The sequence below is a fragment of the Sander lucioperca genome, chromosome 11 (assembly GCF_008315115.2).
Source record: "Sander lucioperca isolate FBNREF2018 chromosome 11, SLUC_FBN_1.2, whole genome shotgun sequence".
Classification (NCBI taxonomy): domain Eukaryota; kingdom Metazoa; phylum Chordata; class Actinopteri; order Perciformes; family Percidae; genus Sander; species Sander lucioperca.
The window spans coordinates 34,194,413-34,213,497 of NC_050183.1; the positions used below are offsets into that span (position 1 = coordinate 34,194,413).

The following is a 19,085-nucleotide window of genomic DNA, read 5'->3' on the forward strand; positions in this document are numbered from 1 at the left end:
TCAAAGTTCAAGTAATCCTTCAAAATATACGCTTCTGGCTTGCTCGGTGATACTGGGAAGGTTATGTTATGTGATATATACGGTGGATATAGGCGCCCTAACGCCTCACATTCACTCAGACTACATCGTTGTAATAGGCAGCAATGCCTATCAGATCTGAATCTGACAGTAAGCCTATTTTATTGCAGTTAAAATAGGATTTAACTTTGTGCACACATATGTACGTTTCAGTCTCATTCATTTCTTTTCAGAATCAGAATCAGAAAGCAGTTTACTGCCACAATAGTGGAACTACATGTAATATGCCTTGTTGATTGGGTGCATACATACAACAAACAAACAAACATAATAAACATTAATAAGAATAAACAATAAATACTGAAACAGAGACAAATATACAGCCTACAAAATAGTTGTTTAAGTAGTTTATGCACTGTGTACAATGGAAAACAAAACAGCTGATAATAATAATAATAATAATAATAATAATAATAATAATAATAACAATCATATAACAATAATCATCTTTGCACTCCAAAAAAAAAGAAAGGTCATAAAAATTCAGACCTTAAATACATTTGTTAGTATTAATATTTCCGCCTGCCCTTGAAGGCAGCAAAAGAGCTTGCCCCTGACTGGCATTGATGTCATTGGCCTCTCCTGCATCATTACTCCTAAATTATAATTATTTATTTTTTTAACTTATAATTTATGATGTCATTGCAAATACTCCAGCTCTGTGGATACAGGTCTAGCAATGCGATACTAGTGCAAATGTAAATGTTTGAATCAGGATTAGATTTTGGTGTAATATGTGAACAACTTTCTGACAGCATATAGCCTACTTTATAGGGATAAGTTACTACTAACTACTTATTACTAACTATTGGGTTTGTTAAAACTGTAATCTTGAAGGTGGGCTTCAAGTTTTCAGGGTTGTGTGCATAGTTAAATTATGTCGAAAAACTGTAATACAGCAGTTCTTCCAGGAACAACCAGTTCGTAACACTGCAAATATATAAATATTGCAATACTCTCATCAGTGGGCCATATATAGGCTCCATCACCCTTGTGTTACCTCCTTTCAACGTATGTATTACAGCTTTATAAATAATAAACAATAGGCCCCTTATAAGGACAATATTGTACAATGGTTTATAATGGGTTTTTTTCTGGTTTGAAACAGACATAATCATGGATTGCCTGAATGATCTTTTCTCTAAAACCTGTTTATGTAAGACTGATGAATACACATCTCAGTGTATTTCCGCATCCACATTTCTGTTGGCATATAACCACGTCAGGAAGGAAAATGAATGTAAAAAAAAATTCAAAACGTTTATTCTACAGAGGAGACTTAAAATAACCAACGTTAACTGCTGTGTCACTCAGCTCTGTGCTATATTTAACAGTTCATCCATTACTATTTCTGGTGTTTTTCATCTCTTCTGTGTGAAAGCTTGGAGTGACTGTTCAGAGACAGCAGCAAACACATGGGGGCATGAGGCACACTGCACAGCTTCAAACACACCACTGTTATTAATATCTTAAAACAATTATAAAGAGCGGTGTAGTCCAACAGATTGACACTTAGTTTATTTATAAAATTAAATGGTGTAGACCTGGCTCAGTGAATTCCAAAATGCAGTGTGTAGGAATAGATACAAAATAGTACAATAGTCAACCATCACTGACATTTATATACAGGAAGATCATAATAACAACTTTCTCTACATTTGAGTATCTCTGAGGAAAAAAAATACAAAAAGAAAACTCCTTCAGACAACACTACCTGATAAAGGGAGTTGGAGAGTTATGGCTCCCAAAGGACTGTGCCCAAAGAAGAGTGGTGCGACCCAGTGATACATATAAGTATAGCAGACAACGCCACATCCCAATCTCTCAGGAAATCTTTACTCGAAAGTAAAAAGGCACCACACAATACAAGTCACAAGGAGATTTTGCCAAACATTTGTAATGCTGTAACTGACAAACTTTAAGGCGGATGTCATGTGCAAAAACATCTTGAATATGTGTCAAACATACTGCTCTGTGTCCTCTCCAGTGAAGTGTGCTTTGATTCTTTCCTTTACTGCTGACTTCTTTAAAAAATATTTGAAAGATTTAAAGAATGATTGCATTATTACTATGTTGCTTGGTATCACAGGCATATTCCAGGCTTCCAGGTGTAGCAAGCGAGAAGGACAAGGGGAGGGCTGGAGGAGGCCTCGCTGTGGATTTAGTTCCTGTAGCTTTTACGTCCCTCTCCCTCCTTGAGGAAGGTCCATATGAGGGTGTTCACAATATCAGGTTGGTCCTGCTGCAGCCAATGACTGGCCCCAGAAATAATGTTGAGACGGAAATGATTCCGGATGTAGAGGCGACATGCCTCTGCCATTTCCTGCTCCAAGAAGGCATCCCGCTCACCCCACAGCAGCAGCACTGGTGACCTGACATGATTTTGGCTCAAGGGGAGGGAGCTAAGGAGAGAAAGGTAAAAAAACAAAATGTAAATGTATAAATTAGATAAATTAGATTTTAAATTGTAAATGTAACTATATTAAAACAGAAAACTCTGATATTTCAATTATATCATTATGGACAGTCAAGTCAATATCTACAATTTAAGTTAGAAATTGAATTTGTGATGTTGTCAAGTGACAATTTTTGGAGTTGGCTCACAGGCGGTTTTTTTAGTTTTTTTTTTACTGAAGACAATATGACATGTCACAGTAGGAAAAGCACAGAGTCCTGGTATGAGTCATGCTGCCTCACTGTCACGGCTTACTGGGACACTTGAGCCATTGTTAATGTTATTAGTAGCATGTTTAGAAACAACTGCATTGCATGAATTTGTCGCTAGTATCTTCACAGTCTGTTGTTGTATGTTTTTATTAAATTACCACAGAAGTTTTAAGAAAATTTCTGAAATGTTATTTTCAGTAGACACATTACATTATGAATTTCATGCTGCTTTATGTCTCACCCAAAATGTGCTGGAATAGGCTGGATGGATGGATGGATAGGTGGGTGGATAGGTGCGTAGGTGGGTGGGTGAATGGATGGGTGAATGGATGGATGTTTATGTACAGTATGCATGTCTCTATGCACTTACGGAGAGACTAATTAACCATGGGTCAGTGATATTTCTTTTATGTAAGCATGTAAAAGCTATTCTGAGATAACACATTGCTTGAGAATGGAGCAGATGGTGTGCTCAGCCATGCATGCACAGTTCATATGTCAAACATACATTAATTGATATTTTCTTTGATCTGATTTGTGCAGATCACTCTTAGCCAGGTAGTCAGTCTTACATAAGTAAGATTAAAGGTGCATGTAAATGTAAATATTCGAAAGCATTGTGGCCTTGACAGATTTATTTGACAGTAGCTACAGTAGTAGCTACTAAAAATGCACTAAATAAGAACATTATGGTCCCTATATGCACAAGGAGCTATACTTAATAACCTAATTGGAATTTAAAAAAACCCTGCAATGATAGAACAGAATAGGAAAATTAGATGTGGACTATTAAATATTAGATCTCTGTCTTCTAAAGCAGTACTAGTAAACGATTTGATATTAGATAATCAAAATGATCTATTCTGTCTTACCGAGACATGGCTGGGCCATGAAGAATATGTTAGTCTAAATGAAGCCACTCCTACCAGTCATATTAATACTCAAATTCCTTGAGGCTCTGGCCAAGGAGGGGGAGTTGCAGCCATCTTTGATTCTAGTTTTTATCATGTGTAGCCCTTAAATCAGACAAAGTACTTATTGTAGGTGATTTTAATATCCATGTGGACGTTGACAACGATAGCCTTAGTATTGCTTTCAATTCACTACTAGATTCAGTTGGTTTCAGTCAGAGGGTGCATAAGGCCACTCACTGTTTTAACCACACCCTCAACCTTGTGCTGGCATATGGCATCGAAATTGAAGATTTAATAGTATTTCCGCTGAATCCTTTATTATCAGACCATTCTTTAATAACTTTCGAATTCTTACTACCCGACTATACAAAATTAGATAAAAGCTTCTACACTAGATGCCTATCTGACAGTGCTATAGCTAAATTTAACCCTTGTATGGTGTTCGGGTCTGTGGGACCCATTTTCAATGTTTGCTAAAAGAAAAATTATGCTATTTATTATTTCTTCTAACTCAAACTCATTGGCCTTGGCTCATTTTCTGTGAAGAACATAAAAAAGAACTTCTTTTCAATGACTGCACACGGTACACCCCCCCCTACACATAACTATTACATATGAGGTGTTCGGGTCTACTGGACCCGAGTGTAATAATTGTGTATATAATAGTGTAATAATTGTAGGTGCTATGGAACTTAACTGTGTTCTCCTCCTAACTGGGCCTGCTGTGTGTGTGTGTGTGTGTGTGTGTCTATGTGTCTGTGCGTCTGTATATGTGCGTGTCTGAGTGTAGGTGTCTGTGTGCGGGAATGTTGTCTTTCTGCACCTCCTTTTCCCACACAAAGTTACAAAATTGTTACATTTCAAGCACTTTCACCTGTTCTGATTAATTTCTAAGAAATAAGCACCAATAATGATCAAAAATCTTGTTTCCATTTTTTTTTTTACCTTTTTTATAATTGAATTTCCTTGTTTTCTCACAAAAATTGAAAATTATCATAAATGTGATCTCACAGGGGTAAATGGCAAATATGAACCATAAATGATGTATATATCATTGGTAATTGAGCTAAAGTAAACATCTGTTAAGTATTTTTACATAAATTGTTATGGCTGTATTGATTTAAAAGCCTAATAATGTCATGGGTCCACCAGACCCGGGAACATTGGCTGTGTAACAAAAATATGAACACCACACAAGGGTTAAGGAAGATTCCAACAGCATTTAATTCAGTGCCATGCCTTAATATAACAGAGGATTCTTATGTTAACTTTAGTCCCTCCCAAATTGATAAATTTGTAGACGGTGCTACGGCCTCGCTATGGACGACTTTAGACTCTGTTGCTCCTCTCAAAAAGAAGATGATGAAGCAAAGGAAATTAGCACCTTGGTATAACTCCCAAACTCGCAAATTAAAACAAACCTTGCGAAAACTTGAAAGTAAATGGCGTTCCACTAATCTGGAAGAATCTCGTTTAGATTGGCAAGACAGTCTGAAAACCTATAGGAAAGCCCTCAGAAATGCCAGATCAGACTATTACTCATCACTAATAGAAGAAAATAAGAACAACCCAAGGTTTCTTTTCAGCACTGTAGCCAGGCTGATAGAGAGTCACAGCTCTATTGAGCCATCTATTCCTATAGCTCTGAGTAGTGACGACTTCATGTGCTTCTTTAATGATAAAATTATAACAATTAGAGATAAAAATTCATCACCTCTTGCCCTCAACTTCTAATGGTTCACCTTTAAATGCAGGACCGCTAGAAAGTCCTGAAATATACTTAGACTGCTTTTATCCTATAGACCTTCAGCAATTAATGTTAAAGGTCTCTTCAGCTAAGCCATCTACCTGTCTCTTAGACCCCATCCCAACTAGGCTACTTAAAGAAGCATTACCCATGGTTAACACTTCATTACTAGGTATGATCAATATGTCTTTATTAACAGGTTATGTACCGCAGTCATTTAAAGTAGCTGTGATAAAACCTCTTCTGAAAAAAAAAAAACACCCTCGATCCTGAGGTCTTAGCCAACTATAGACCTGTATCAAATCTTTCTCTCCAAGATCCTTGAGAAGGTAGTCGCTCATCAGTTATGTGACTTTCTACATAGCAATAGTTTATTTGAGGATTTTCAGTCAGGATTTAGAATGCATCATAACACAGAGACGGTACTGGTGAAAATTACTAACGACCTTCTAACTGCTTCAGACAGAGGACTTGTCTCCATACTTGTCTTACTAGATCTTAGTGCTGCATTCTGTTCTTGTAACAGAGACGGGAACATTTAGTTGGCATTAAAAGGAATCACACTCAGCTGGTTTAAGTTCTATTTATCTGATCGATCTCAATTAGTTAATGTTAACAATGAATCCTCCAGGCACGCTAAAAAGTTAGCCATGGCGTTCCACAAGGCTCAGTGCTTGGACCAATTCTATTCACCTTATATATGCTTCCTGAGTCTAGGCAATGTTATTAGGAAACACTCAATTAACTTTCACTGTTATGCGGATGACACCCAATTATACCTATCAATCAAGTCAGACAAAACCAGTCAGTTAGCTAAACTTCAAGCATGCATTAAAGATATAAAATCCTGGATGACCTACAATTTTCTGATAAACAAAAAAAAACAAAAAACGAGGTTATTGTGCTGGGCCCTAAACGAACCTCATTATCCAAAGATATAGCTACTCTGGATGGCATTGCCCTGGCCTCCAGCACTACTGTCAGAAATCTTGGAGTTATTTTTTTTTAAAGATTATTTTTTGGGGCTTTTCCCTTTAATATGAAAGTGGATAGACATGAAAGGGGGAGAGAGATGGGGGATGACACGCAGCAAAGGGAAGCAGGTCGGATTCAAACCCTGCGCCGCTGCAGGACTCAGCCAACATGGGGCAAACGCTCTTACTGGGTGAGCTAGAGAAAGTTTACATTTAGGGAGTGAGGAGTTGCAGCGTTCGCCTAGACTGGTGGGGGAGTGTGTGTAGCCACTGTCACGGCGCACCCCGGTCCCTATCTCTGCTTCTCTGCAGCTCTTAGCTATGCTGTTATAGTTTTAGACTGCTGGGGGACTTCTTTTTTAACAAACTGAGCTCCTCTCTCCTCTCATCTGTGGGCAACTGCTTGTTACTAACCTAGCTCTGAGCTTGTTCCCCGGAGCCCTTATGTTTTCTCGCCCCACAGTTTTCCCTGGATTAGGGTGGCACCTAAATCATGGTTGCAGCTGTCGCCGTGGTCCTGCTAGGCACCCTGCTACACCCTTCTATTCCCTGCAGTGCCCTGCTACACTGCACAGTGCCCGGCTACGCCCTGCTACGTCATGCTATGTCCTGCTACACCCTGTGTATTTATTGTGACTATAATTGCCACTGTTCATCATACCCCAAACTGTCACCTGCAGACAACCGCCCACCAAGAGCCTGGGTCTGTCCGAGGTTTCTCCCTAAAAGGAAGTTTTACTCACCACTCAAGGTTTCTGCCTAAAGAGTTTTTCCTCGCCACTGTCACACTTAAAGGTGCTGTAGGTAGGATTGGGAAGATCCTGGACTTTTTTGAACATCAACAACTTCTCAGTCCCTCCCCCCCTTTCTGCTAAAGCCCAAAACGTTCTCCTAAGCCCCTCCCCCCACAAGGGAGAATGAATGTGTGTGCATGAGCAGTGACTGACACACAGTTAGACACCCCCCTGGCCATGACTGGTGCATCTGAACAGGGAGCTGTGGATTTTTGCAAATCGCACTACAGGCTGTTGGTGGTGTCGGAGGAGCCGGATTTTTTATTATTATGACCTGCTTCATGTAGTTCTACTCGAACATAGGGTCTGTTTCAGCAAATATGACAGAAAGTCTTACCTACTGCACCTTTAATGCTTGCTCTTATAGGAATTACTGGAATTGTTGGGTCTTTGTAAATTATAGTGTGGTCTAGACCTACTCTATCTGTAAAGTGTCTCAAGATAACTCTTGTTATGATTTGATACTATAAATAAAATTGAATTGAAATAAATTGAACACTCAATATACAGTTTTTGAAAGGTCCACATCATATAGATAGACTTAAAGTGACTGTGTTATCACACTGTACAATAACCAACCATTACCAAACACCGATACCGACCAAAAAGCATCTAAAAGTACTGAGGTAACAGTGAAACGGTCTATGGCCATGCAGGACTTTTACTTATAATGGGGTATTTTAATATTGCAGCATTGATACTTTTTACTTGAGATAAAGATTGGAATATTTCTTCCAAAACTCTGACAATAAAGATTTCTGACATAATCCATGAGTGAACTATTCCCCACCTGAAGACATTCCTGTAATAGTTGAGGGCTCCAGTCAGAGCTCCCGGCTGTGAGAGTGCATACAGATAGGCCTCCAAGTCCTCTGCAGTGAGCCATCGGCCTTTCCTTCCGATCCCTGTGCTACGGCTGGTGAACAAGGCCTTCAGAGCCTAAAGCAGAGACAGCAGCAAACTTGGGGTAAATGTATGTGACTGGTTCAATTTGACATTTACAGGAGGACGTCACGTCCATGTCACTGTACTATTATTTAGAAGAGGTATTTCAGTGGTGAAATCAGTTCAAGGCAGGCGTGCTCGTTCTTTTCAGGGAATGATTGTAAAGATTTACAAAGAATATGTTTATGGCATTTACTCTCTAACTGGGACGTTTTAGGACCGATGGGTAGGGATTTGCTATGGACAATATAAACATACCGATACACTGGTAAGAGCAAATAACGTTTAACCATGTATCCAGCTACTTTAAATAGCTCACGTTACTGTATTGTGTGAACAGTTAACTTCATTTAATATTGTATATGGCGTTTTCTTTTGCGGGGTGCAAATGTTCCACCAAAGCAAGTTCCTCCCAAAGACTATTTTGCAGAGCCACCATTGCTGCGTCCGGAGCTTAGCGTCGCCCAAGACGATTCTGATTGGTTTAAAGAAATGCAAACAACCCAGAGCGGTTTTTTTCTCTTATCCTAGAATGTATGTGTGGTGTAGCCAGACCTTACTCCACAACGCTGTGGGGTCTGGCAATGCGAGACTAATTATCAAATATCTAAACAACATCAACACTTTGAACATTAGATAATATTTAAAAATTCCATGCAAATCTGTATCACAAGAATTCTTTTAGATTTAAGAAAATTAAAGAAAACGTTCAACATTTTAGGAAAATTGCTTATTCGCTCTCTTATGAAACAGTTAGCTTAGCTTAAAGGACCAACGTGTAAAAACAACAAGTTGGGGTTTTCATTAGAGGGGGGGTATTGATTAAACAATCAATACACCCCATAATACTTGTTCACGTGTCTTCATGTTAAGCTAAGCTAACCGGCTGCTGGCTATTTAACGACCAATATATGACAATACATACACACAACTTTGCATTTTTATAAACCTGCACTGTGCACTTTAGACATGTTAACCAAACGCTTGATTAAGTTCCAATATCGTAAATATTACTAAATTTGAGGGTCTCATTTTACAATGAAAAACAACTAATTAAACATTATCTCCTGTGATGATAACATTTGCTTTTGTATTATTCTATAATTTCACATTTCCTCCAGGATTAGTTGATGCTTTTGTTAACTACAAATAACCTATTTTACAGCAGGATATTGTTAGTCACACTGATGCAAACCTTAAAAATAGCCTGATACTCTAATAACATGCAACATACACCAATGTGCATTTATTAACACACATGCACACACAGAACCAAACACACACACAACCATGACCTTGAAAACGCTTAAGCCCACACATAACAGGCCACCTTGAAATCATTGATGGAGAGCATGAGCTCCGGGAAGCGGGGCAGTTGGAAGAAGAAGAAATGACTGGATTTCAGCAGCTGGCTCGGGTGACGCAGAGCGTAATCTGGAGGAGGGGAGAGAAGTTCAATTGTGGAAGAAGTGTTCAGATCCTTAACTTAAGTAAAAGTACTAAATCCACACTGTAAAACAAGTCACAAGTAAAAGTCCTGCATTGAAAATGTTACTTAAAGTGCTCATATTATGCTCAGTTTTAGGTTCATAATTGTATTCAGAGGTTATACCAGAATAGGTTTACATGGTTTAATTTTCAAAAAAACACCATATTTTTGTTGTACTGCACATTGCTGCAGCTCCTCTTTTCACCCTGTGTGTTGAGCTCTCTGTTTTAGCTACCGAGTGAGACATCTCATTTCTGTTCCATCTTTGTTGGGAGTCACACGTGCACAGTACCTAGGTAAGCACAACAGTCAGAAGCAGAGTATGAGGGCGTGCCACGCTAGCAGCTAGGCAAGCATTATAACGTGCGTTACAAAGTGACGCACATTTGGCACGGAAGTAAAGGCTTGACTACAATAGAGCTGTTTGGGTGAACAGTTTGTGAACAGTGTTTTCTGTTGGAGATGGTAAGTCCCTTTGGGGTGGATTTTGGGCTTTTTCACTTTATAAACCTATATATAACATGCACAAAAACATACAGTATATAACACAATAAAGGAAAGGGAAAAAGCCAAAAAGCATAATGTGAGCACTTTAAGTAAAAGTATGTAAGTATCATCAGGAAAATGTACTTAAAGTATTAAAAGTAAAAGTACTCGATGCAGAAAAGACCTCACATTTAAGAAACTGGAAACGATCACAACAGTTCTGTCAATCAACTACGTGTTTAATCTTCCAATCATTTCAGCTGTACTTGTAGGCCAATATATTGTTTGGCAATTTAATTTATAATAAACACATTTTTATAAACTACTAACTACTAATGTGTTTTGTGTGAAAATCTTAATTTGTAAAGTAATTAGTAACTAAAGCTGTCAGATTAATGTGGTCAGAGATGGGAAGTAACGAAGTACAAATACATTGTTACTGTACTCAAGTAGATTTTTCAGATATTTTTACTTTACTATTTATTTTTGTGCCGACTTTTTACTTTTACTCCTTACATTTTTAACACGAATATTGGTACTTTCTACTCCTTACATTTTACAAAATTGGCTCGTTACTTTAGTTTCAAATAATTTCAGTGGAGTTACCGTTATTATTTTTCGTGTCATCAATACCGAATTCAATCTAATTGGATGGGAATATACGTTGCACTTGACACACTACTACAAGACGACTCGACAGATTCGGCAGCATTCATTCGCGGCAAACCATTGCGGCTTGATGGCGGTAACGTTAGCACATAGTAGTATGGACGGCGACATGATTGAAAATGAAGAAAACAGAGATCGCAGAAATTCGGCAGTCAAGCAGCAAGACATTCCCAATCATCCTTGGCCTTATCTGAGAGAGATGTTTGAGATAGTCAAGAATGACTCCTGGCGAATGTGCTGCAAATTGTACCAACCGAAACTTCTTAATTAATGTCTGTTTAGTAATTTTATCCTTTATTTTCTTTCCAGAAGCCATATTTGAGCGCACACACATACATGTAGATTCCTTTAAATGTTAAGGGGAAGATTAAAAAAGAGAAACTGGATCTGTGAATTCTCACAGAATCACAATTGAATTCATATCTTGCTACTCAGTCACAATTGTATTAACCTGGAGTCCCAGTCTCTGTCACCATAATCATATATGTGATGTTTTAGACCTATTGGCAGACATCCATTTAAAATGTAGGTAATGGCATATAAAGAGCCTTTTTTCCATGTCCACTGAAGTTTCTCAGCTTGAACTTTAGCTTTGCATAAAAAATGGTTGTCATTCGCAAGGCTACTTTTATTTTTATATTTTAAGTAAATTTCCAAGCCTGTACTTTGTTACTTTTACTTGAGTAAAAAAGTTAAATCAGTACTTCTACTTTTACCAGAGTATTTTTTAACACAAGTTTCTGTACTTCTACTTGAGTACGGGGAGTGAGTACTTTTGCCATCTCTGAATGTGGCGGAGTAGATGTAGAAAGTGGCATGAAAAGGAAAAGTACCTCAAATTTGTACTTAAGTACAGCATTTGAGCAAATGTACTTCGTTACATTCTACCACTTTCGAGGGTAACTAAAGGCCAAGTTTGCACACGCGGGTCGTGGATGTGATAACTCTCGATGACTTTGCCTCTCTGTTTGCACCAGTTAAACCAGCTGTTCCAGCTTCACATTAGCCTCCTGTAATTAGCCTCTCATCATCTTCCCCCTAAGGCAGAAGAGGATTTGCCAGATGGATGCAAACATGGAACTGAAGTAATAATACGTCCTAATTAATGATAATAATTATGTTAATAATCCAAGAGCCAAACCAGAGGCTCTCTAATTAGTAAGAGGAAAATTGGTTTTCTTTCACAACATAAAGAATACTATCTGGAGATCCATTTGTTTGCACATAATTATATTTTACCTGAGAACACAGAAGGATGGGGGCTGTTCAGGACGATGAGTTTTGTCACCATCTCTGGGTAGTGAATGGCAAACAGCCATGCTATGGTCCCACCCCAGTCGTGGCCAACAAGGCAACATCTGTTGTATCCTTGGAAGACAAGCAAATCAATAAAAGACAGAGTTTTGTTATTGTAGCAGAAGACAACATTCTGTTATTTCTAATATAGGCTGGATGGTCATGCTGATGTTATGCTGTTATTAAGGCATGTCAGTGCCTTAAAATCAATACTGTTCTCACTTCTTTATTGCTGGCTTCCTGCTTCAGAGGACATTTAAACAAATCAAATGGATGTATTTCATGACATACAGCCAAATGCAGATCAAGGTCAGGGCATCCGTCTGAGGGATTCTGATGACATTACAGTTCCAATGCCTAAAAACTAATCCCTTTACCTTTGCTAGCACCTCTGATTAGCTGACTGTGAATGTGGACCATGTGGACTCTAACAGCTGGTGTAAAAAGAGCTATGTAGTCCAATCACAGATCAGAGTACAGCAGTTATCATATGATCAATGCAAGACTCTCTCTGCCACTGAAATTACCCTGAGTGAATCATTTGCACAGCAATATGCATTATTGAGTGCTTAGCTCCTAAAGCCTGTTAAGAAATTACCTTTGAGAGCCAGAACAATGCAAGGAGCTAAAAGCACTTTCTAAGAGAATGTAAATGTGTAATAAGGAATGTGTTCAAAAACTGCTTCAGAATATTTACAGGACATTCTGGTTCCTCTGGGCTGGACTTTCACTGGGTTAAAATTGTAAAACATAGACTTGTTGTTGCATTATTTAAATCTGCATTACTTAATGTTTTTATAATAACCACAGACCAAATGACTAATGAAATCAAAAGGGTTGCTACGTAATAGTGATGAAACCACAGAGATTTATCATCTGACTCTACAGTTCCCCTCAGCTTTATAAACCATTTTAGCATCTTTCAGCTCATTGTTTTGGTTTTGGAAACAAAATCAACCCTGTTTTTAGATGCAGCAGGTAGCTGATTTTTGTGAAAAAGCTCTAAAAACCCATCCCAGCACCAAACATAGTGGCAAAGCTAGCAGTTGGCTGGCAACAAACAGGTGGAGACCAAAAAAAGAGCTAAAAAGAGAGTGAACATGAACACAACTCCAAATAGATGCTAACGTTGCTGCATATCTGCTCAATGTGTAAATAGGCAACTGTTTGTGAGCATGTTTGCCACAACAGCTTTATAGGACTGTAAAATCTTAATGTTGTGCGTGCAGCTTGTTTCACTGCCCTAAAGTGGCCAAAATTATCAATTTCAAAGAAAGTCGGAAATTTTGCAATTAATGGATAATTACTGTTTATTATAACTTTGTTCACTTTTTAAAAAAAATAGTTTGGGCCTTTATTTCAAGTGGTTATGTTAATATTGTACTGCTGAAATTTGACAACATTGCTCCAGTGCAACAATAAATTCCAACAGGGCAAGAAACATGAACAGTCAAGTAATCAGATCTATATAGAGCAATAAGACAACAGTTTAGCCAGACTGTCTAACCCACTTTATGTAGGGTAAACCAACTAAACCAAATAAACCAAAAACGAACGCACCCATAATGTTGCTAATAATCCCTCATTACACAAGAGTACACATGTAAATATTGAGTACAGTATAGTAGGTCACAGTGTCGGTAATCATTTCAGCATTCGCCTATGTTTTTCTTTTTTAAATAAGTTCAGTTAACCTAGGAGTTTGATGATCTGACTACTTGTGTTTCTTGTCCCATTATACTTATTTTTCGTGATCGCTGCACTTCCAGATATCAACAACTTTTACAATGTTTTTATTACTCATAGGAATTATGGCCAAACTTAAAATAAGACCCAAGTTGTAACAAACCATAATTATTGAACAACAGAGGAGAGTGTGAATGAAAAGCAAAATCAAGACATTAATCTAAATTATTTGTTTTCTTGTAATTATCACCAAAATAGTAGCCTAGCTGTAACACACTTAAATATGAGGCGACAGGTGTGAAGGAGAAAACAAAGATGGAACTTCAAGACTCTATCCACTGTACTTATAGTAGTCAGAAATTAACATTTTAATGCTAAGACAGGTTATTTTATACAGTATGTAAGCAGTGCTAAAACTGTGATATGCTGGCCAGTAAAATAGCAAAAAATGTCACTCTGGACAGATAATCATTAGTGGATGCTTGTGTGTGCAGACAGCCTCAGGCTAGCTTCCTGCTAGTGTTACCATGCAGTCAGCAGTGTCCCATGTTCAGTAAGAATGAGTCACAGGAAGTTTGTCATGCTGTTCTGCAGGCCTGAGGGCTGTCCACAGCTTAAGACTGATAAACAAGTTTATTTTTTACTCAACACACTGTCAGTGTCCACTCCTTGCAGTTCTCTTAAGATTACAGATACAGTTCCCCTGTGTTCCCTCACCTAGGTACTCCACAATATCCTTGACATCTGTAACCAAGTTGTCGAAGTTATAACTTTCAGCGGAGAGCGGAAAGTCGGACTCCCCATAGCCCCGCATGTCGATGGCCACCACACGGAATTCACTCTTAAACTCACGTAGCTGGTAGCGCCAGGAGAACCTGGGACACACAAACAGATGCAAAGATGACTTATTTCCTTCATTTCTTTTAATTACCTTAGTACTTGAAGAGACAGTCCTCAATTTGTTTCTTCCACAGCAGCTAATTCTTTGAAAGGGGTACTCCAGCGGTTTAGTATTGCACTACTATGAAGTTGGGGAACTTGCAAGAGACGGATTAAGAGCTTAAAATTGATGCAGGAGAAGAAGATATCCTGACTTTTGGTCGTAGGTCAAGCCCCCAAAACACTACATTCCCCATAATGCAATGCAATAGTGTCTTTATGCCATGGAAATCTGCATGTCTTTCCAACTCCAAACCCCCAGTTTGTAACACAGGCTTTCTGTGAAACATTTGAATTCTCCGAGCCCAAACCCAGATAACCCTGATGACATCATTAGGGGTAATTTTTCAGCTTTAGAAATCTCCCTTTAGAGCCACACAACACATTATACAAACAAGTATACACTCCTGATGACAATAAGACTGAACTTGAAGGACAAAATCTGTGGAGGGCCCCTTTAAACTCTTAAACAGTACAAATTTGAGATAGTTACAAACTAACCTCACAAACTTTTTAAAGCTAGCACTCAGCTTTCTTTCCAGCTGAGTGAAGGTCACCTCAGTATAATAGAAGTTATTTTAGATTATAATCCGCCCACTGATCATGTGGACTGGGATGACTTCCTAATTGAAGATCTTGTCTGATGTAGGAGCTCCTCATCAGGACTAAAATTCCCCCCCCCTCCTCCTCCTCCTCCACCGAGCGAGGGGAAGCAAGATGCAGAGCCCTGACACTGAACCCTCAGATCTTAGAATATAGATGAGGTTTAAAGCAAATTAAGCCCCTCTGACCCCTCCACCCTCCCTCTGACACACACATACACTTTCTACTTTCTCATTTCTGAGCGGGAATTAGCACATTTTCACAAAGTGTGAAGAATTCTCTCCAACCATGTCACTCTCAGCACAGTTCATCATTCCCGTGAAGAATGTGGTAAGTGAAGCAGAAAGAGTTCCCCTCTTCTGTTAATTAATCCCTGTCCTGTCAGCAGCTTAGATAGTATGTTAGAGATATGGACAGGCTTATAGCTCCTGACAACCTCTTTGGCCCCAATCCAGGAGCAATGCTCAACACCATGTTTCATTTCATATCAGGAGTAAGAGATCTTGAATGCATTGGACCCTTTTCCCCCTATGGCAAATCATTTCTGTAAATGAGGACTCCTCGCTGGTGTGGATTTGTCTTTGCAGACGAGGAAAAAGGCCGCAGAGATTTAACAGTACAGCTGAAACGTTAGAGCCAAGGAATTCTCATAGTCAGAGGAAATTTTAGAGAGGTGACCGATGTAACAAACACCAATCAACTGAACAAACAAAATAATCTTCACAGTCAGGTCTGCTGCGGTTTAGTGAAGTGGAGCTGATACTGTGTCCGCAACTGCCCCCCCCCCCCCGATTTCCCTTTGACCTACCAGAACTCAGGGAAGCCGTGTAAAAACAGCATGAGAGGCTTTCCTCTCTCTCCAGCGGCAACATAGTGAAACCTAAGGCCAGATTCCTGGTGGAAAGAAGACACAGGCATTTACACATAAATGTCAAACTAATCCAAAGACAATACAGGGACATCTTATTACATCTAAATGAACACATAACTGCGTATTACAACCTTGCAATATCGTGCTTATTGGACGTGTGAATCTGTTGCTGCTAGAATATTATCTAAAAGTTCCAGTAAACTTAAAGAGCCCTTGTAGAAATGTTTGCTGACATATTTAAAATACCCTGCTTTGAATAATGATTTGTGCCCAATATAACTTTTAGACAAAAAAATGCTAAAATAATGTGCCTATTGATATTCTTAGCTATTTTGACAGAATGGAAATCTACCTCCCCTCCTTGTATTAAGATTATTTGTCTGACTCATACTGTAAATGTTTTCACTAATAAAGCAAATAGACTACTCGGCTGAACTTAGTAAAGTACATTTAGTTATGAGCCCATGCTCTGACTGTCAGTGTACAGACAATTCCAGCCTGCATGCACATGTCTACGGAGACAGCCATGGACACTGGAGTTTGGAGATGCAGCCTATTTTAGCATGCATGGACACATATTTGCTACTCTGGCAACTCCCCCCCCCTCTCTTTTCTTTGTCTGACTGTGCTTATTCTTATTTTACTTTATCTGCAGGTATCTTCAAACAAACATGAGTCAGTGACTCAACTTCCTACAAGCCATCTCTGTCTTAGTTTTATCTGTATCACGTATGATACCAACTTAAAAATCAAACATAGACTAGACATGATTTAATTGCTAAGAACTTTAGTTTAGGACTACAATTATGGGGTTTGTTAAAATAACACTAGTCAGTAAAATAACTAAGTAGGACCTGCATTTACTCAAGTACTGTACTCAGGGTTTGAGTTACTTTTTTACTTCAATATTTCCATTTTCTGCTATTCTTTCTTCTTGTACTTCACACATTTTAGATTGATAGATTGTACTTATGACTACATTACATTTATCCAACAGCTATAGTAAGTAGTTATTTTGCAAATTGAGATTTTACATATGATCAGTTTATTAGATATGATGCACAGTAGGTTAAACACAGTGTACAATAATTAAAAAAAAAATGTGCTCACTCTGGACCAGCTGCATTAAAATGCTTCTTACAATAATCAATAGTCCAATAATATAATCCAAACTGTCAATTTAACAATGACAGGGACCATCCTGCTGAATAGTGAGTACTTTTGGTACTTTGAATACATTATGCTAATGATACTCCTGTACTTTTAGACTTGCACTTCAAATGTTTATATTGTAGTATTCTACCATCACTGACACTAAGCTTTTGTGTTAGATGCTGGCAGCCCACCGCATGCTGAGACGTGAGGCGGAGGAGCTGTTCTTTCAGCACCACCTGAGCACAGCGCCACAGACCGCGTTCCCAACGAAAACGTCTCAAAAATAAACAAACGGCTCATGATCTGCTCAAAGATCAGGCCCGTTTGTGTTCGCACGACGCGACACGGCAGACAAGGTGTTGTAGCATTTTACATGTGAACATCCTATAGCATGCAATAGAGCCACACACACACACACACACACAATGGGCTTTTTCCCTTACAGTGACCAGAAACCTTTCATGTTCAAGTGCATGTGTGTGTTTGTGTGTCTTACCTTGATCCTAACATAACAGTGGGTTCCCAAGGACGTGTCATTCAGACAAGCCGGAGGAGTTTCACGAACCCCCCATTGGAAGGTTGTTGTCGGCCTTAAGATGATGTTCCACCAAAGTTTCAGCAGTGCTACGGTGGTGCAAAGAGCACAATAACCGTATATCAATGACCAATACCCCCAAACTCGAATTTTCAGCGCAAGTCTGATTAGAAATAACAGCAAGTTGTGAAGCACTCTCGCCATCTTTACATTGCCGCAGGAAATCAATCCGGATCAAGTTACCTATTGGTTTCTCTCTGGTAATCGCTCGGTTCTGTTTAAATACTGCTCTGACAATGCGGTTGTGTCGTTACCAGCGCATACGCACGACTGTCTGAAGGGAGGTTCCCAACAAACGGTTGAACGGGACGGTGGCAAGAGCATCACGTCAGATTTCACGCTTGCGTGTGACAGGAGTGGTTGTTTAGCAGGAGACGGTGCTGTTGACGATACAAGGCAAGTCCGAAATCAAGCAATAAGCCACTCGATGCAGTGCTTTACAGCGATTTGGGCACAGCTAAGAGGCGCTGTTTGGCAAAGCGAAAGCTTGAAAATCACTGCAAAGCACCGGAGCTTCACGACGCTCTTATGGCAACAACACTCTATTTAAAAAAAAAAAAAAAAAAAAAAAAAAAAATACAGCAAGCACGTGCTCTTTATTCCGCTGATGATCAATGAAACATATCTCGATAATGTTAATTGTCTCACCAACCAGTCCTGGAACAATAAGTGGCTGCTACGCGGCTTAATTAGCAGGTATGGCAGGTGTTTTTCGGGTAGCGCATTCATATTTTAATAGCTGTAATGCGGTCAAGGGGGCACTTTTATCAGGCGCTGTAAACCAGACACAGCGAAACCGGTCAATGATTTTGTTAGAAAACACAACTTGAGACCACCACACACACACACACACACACACACACACGTGACTGGATAGGACAGATTAACACCTTTGTACTCAGAGCTGAAATAGGGAGGGAGCCCCTGACCAGATGAAGCAAACAATTGAAACGGAATGAATTAATAAGTAATGGCCTACTGTTAAATAATTAAAATTGAGGGTAAAAGGAAAGCTTTATACTTTTCATTGTACTCAATCTGCTTGACTAAAATCTATCTAAATAATAATTATACGCATTATTTTAGCAACCATTTATCTTGCAGGAGAGAACCATGGCCTCATGCAAGATTCTTAGATGTGGAGATAATCTGCACTACACTGTAAGTGGATGTAGTG

The 19,085-nt window shown here is 38.9% G+C and overlaps 1 protein-coding gene across 1 annotated transcript; it reads right to left on the reverse strand.

Annotated features, from left to right (window-relative positions):
* Nucleotides 1–1,569: 1,569 nt before the first annotated feature.
* ephx4 (epoxide hydrolase 4) lies at nucleotides 1,570–18,394 on the reverse strand. Its single transcript, XM_031318473.2, has 7 exons — nucleotides 17,810–18,394; nucleotides 16,096–16,181; nucleotides 14,463–14,620; nucleotides 12,003–12,131; nucleotides 9,450–9,553; nucleotides 7,965–8,113; nucleotides 1,570–2,480 (listed from the first exon to the last, which is right to left on the reverse strand). The coding sequence occupies exons 1-7, from the start codon at nucleotides 18,050–18,052 to the stop codon at nucleotides 2,240–2,242; spliced, it is 1,110 nt and encodes a 369-aa protein (XP_031174333.1). The 5' UTR covers nucleotides 18,053–18,394; the 3' UTR covers nucleotides 1,570–2,239.
* Nucleotides 18,395–19,085: the final 691 nt, after the last annotated feature.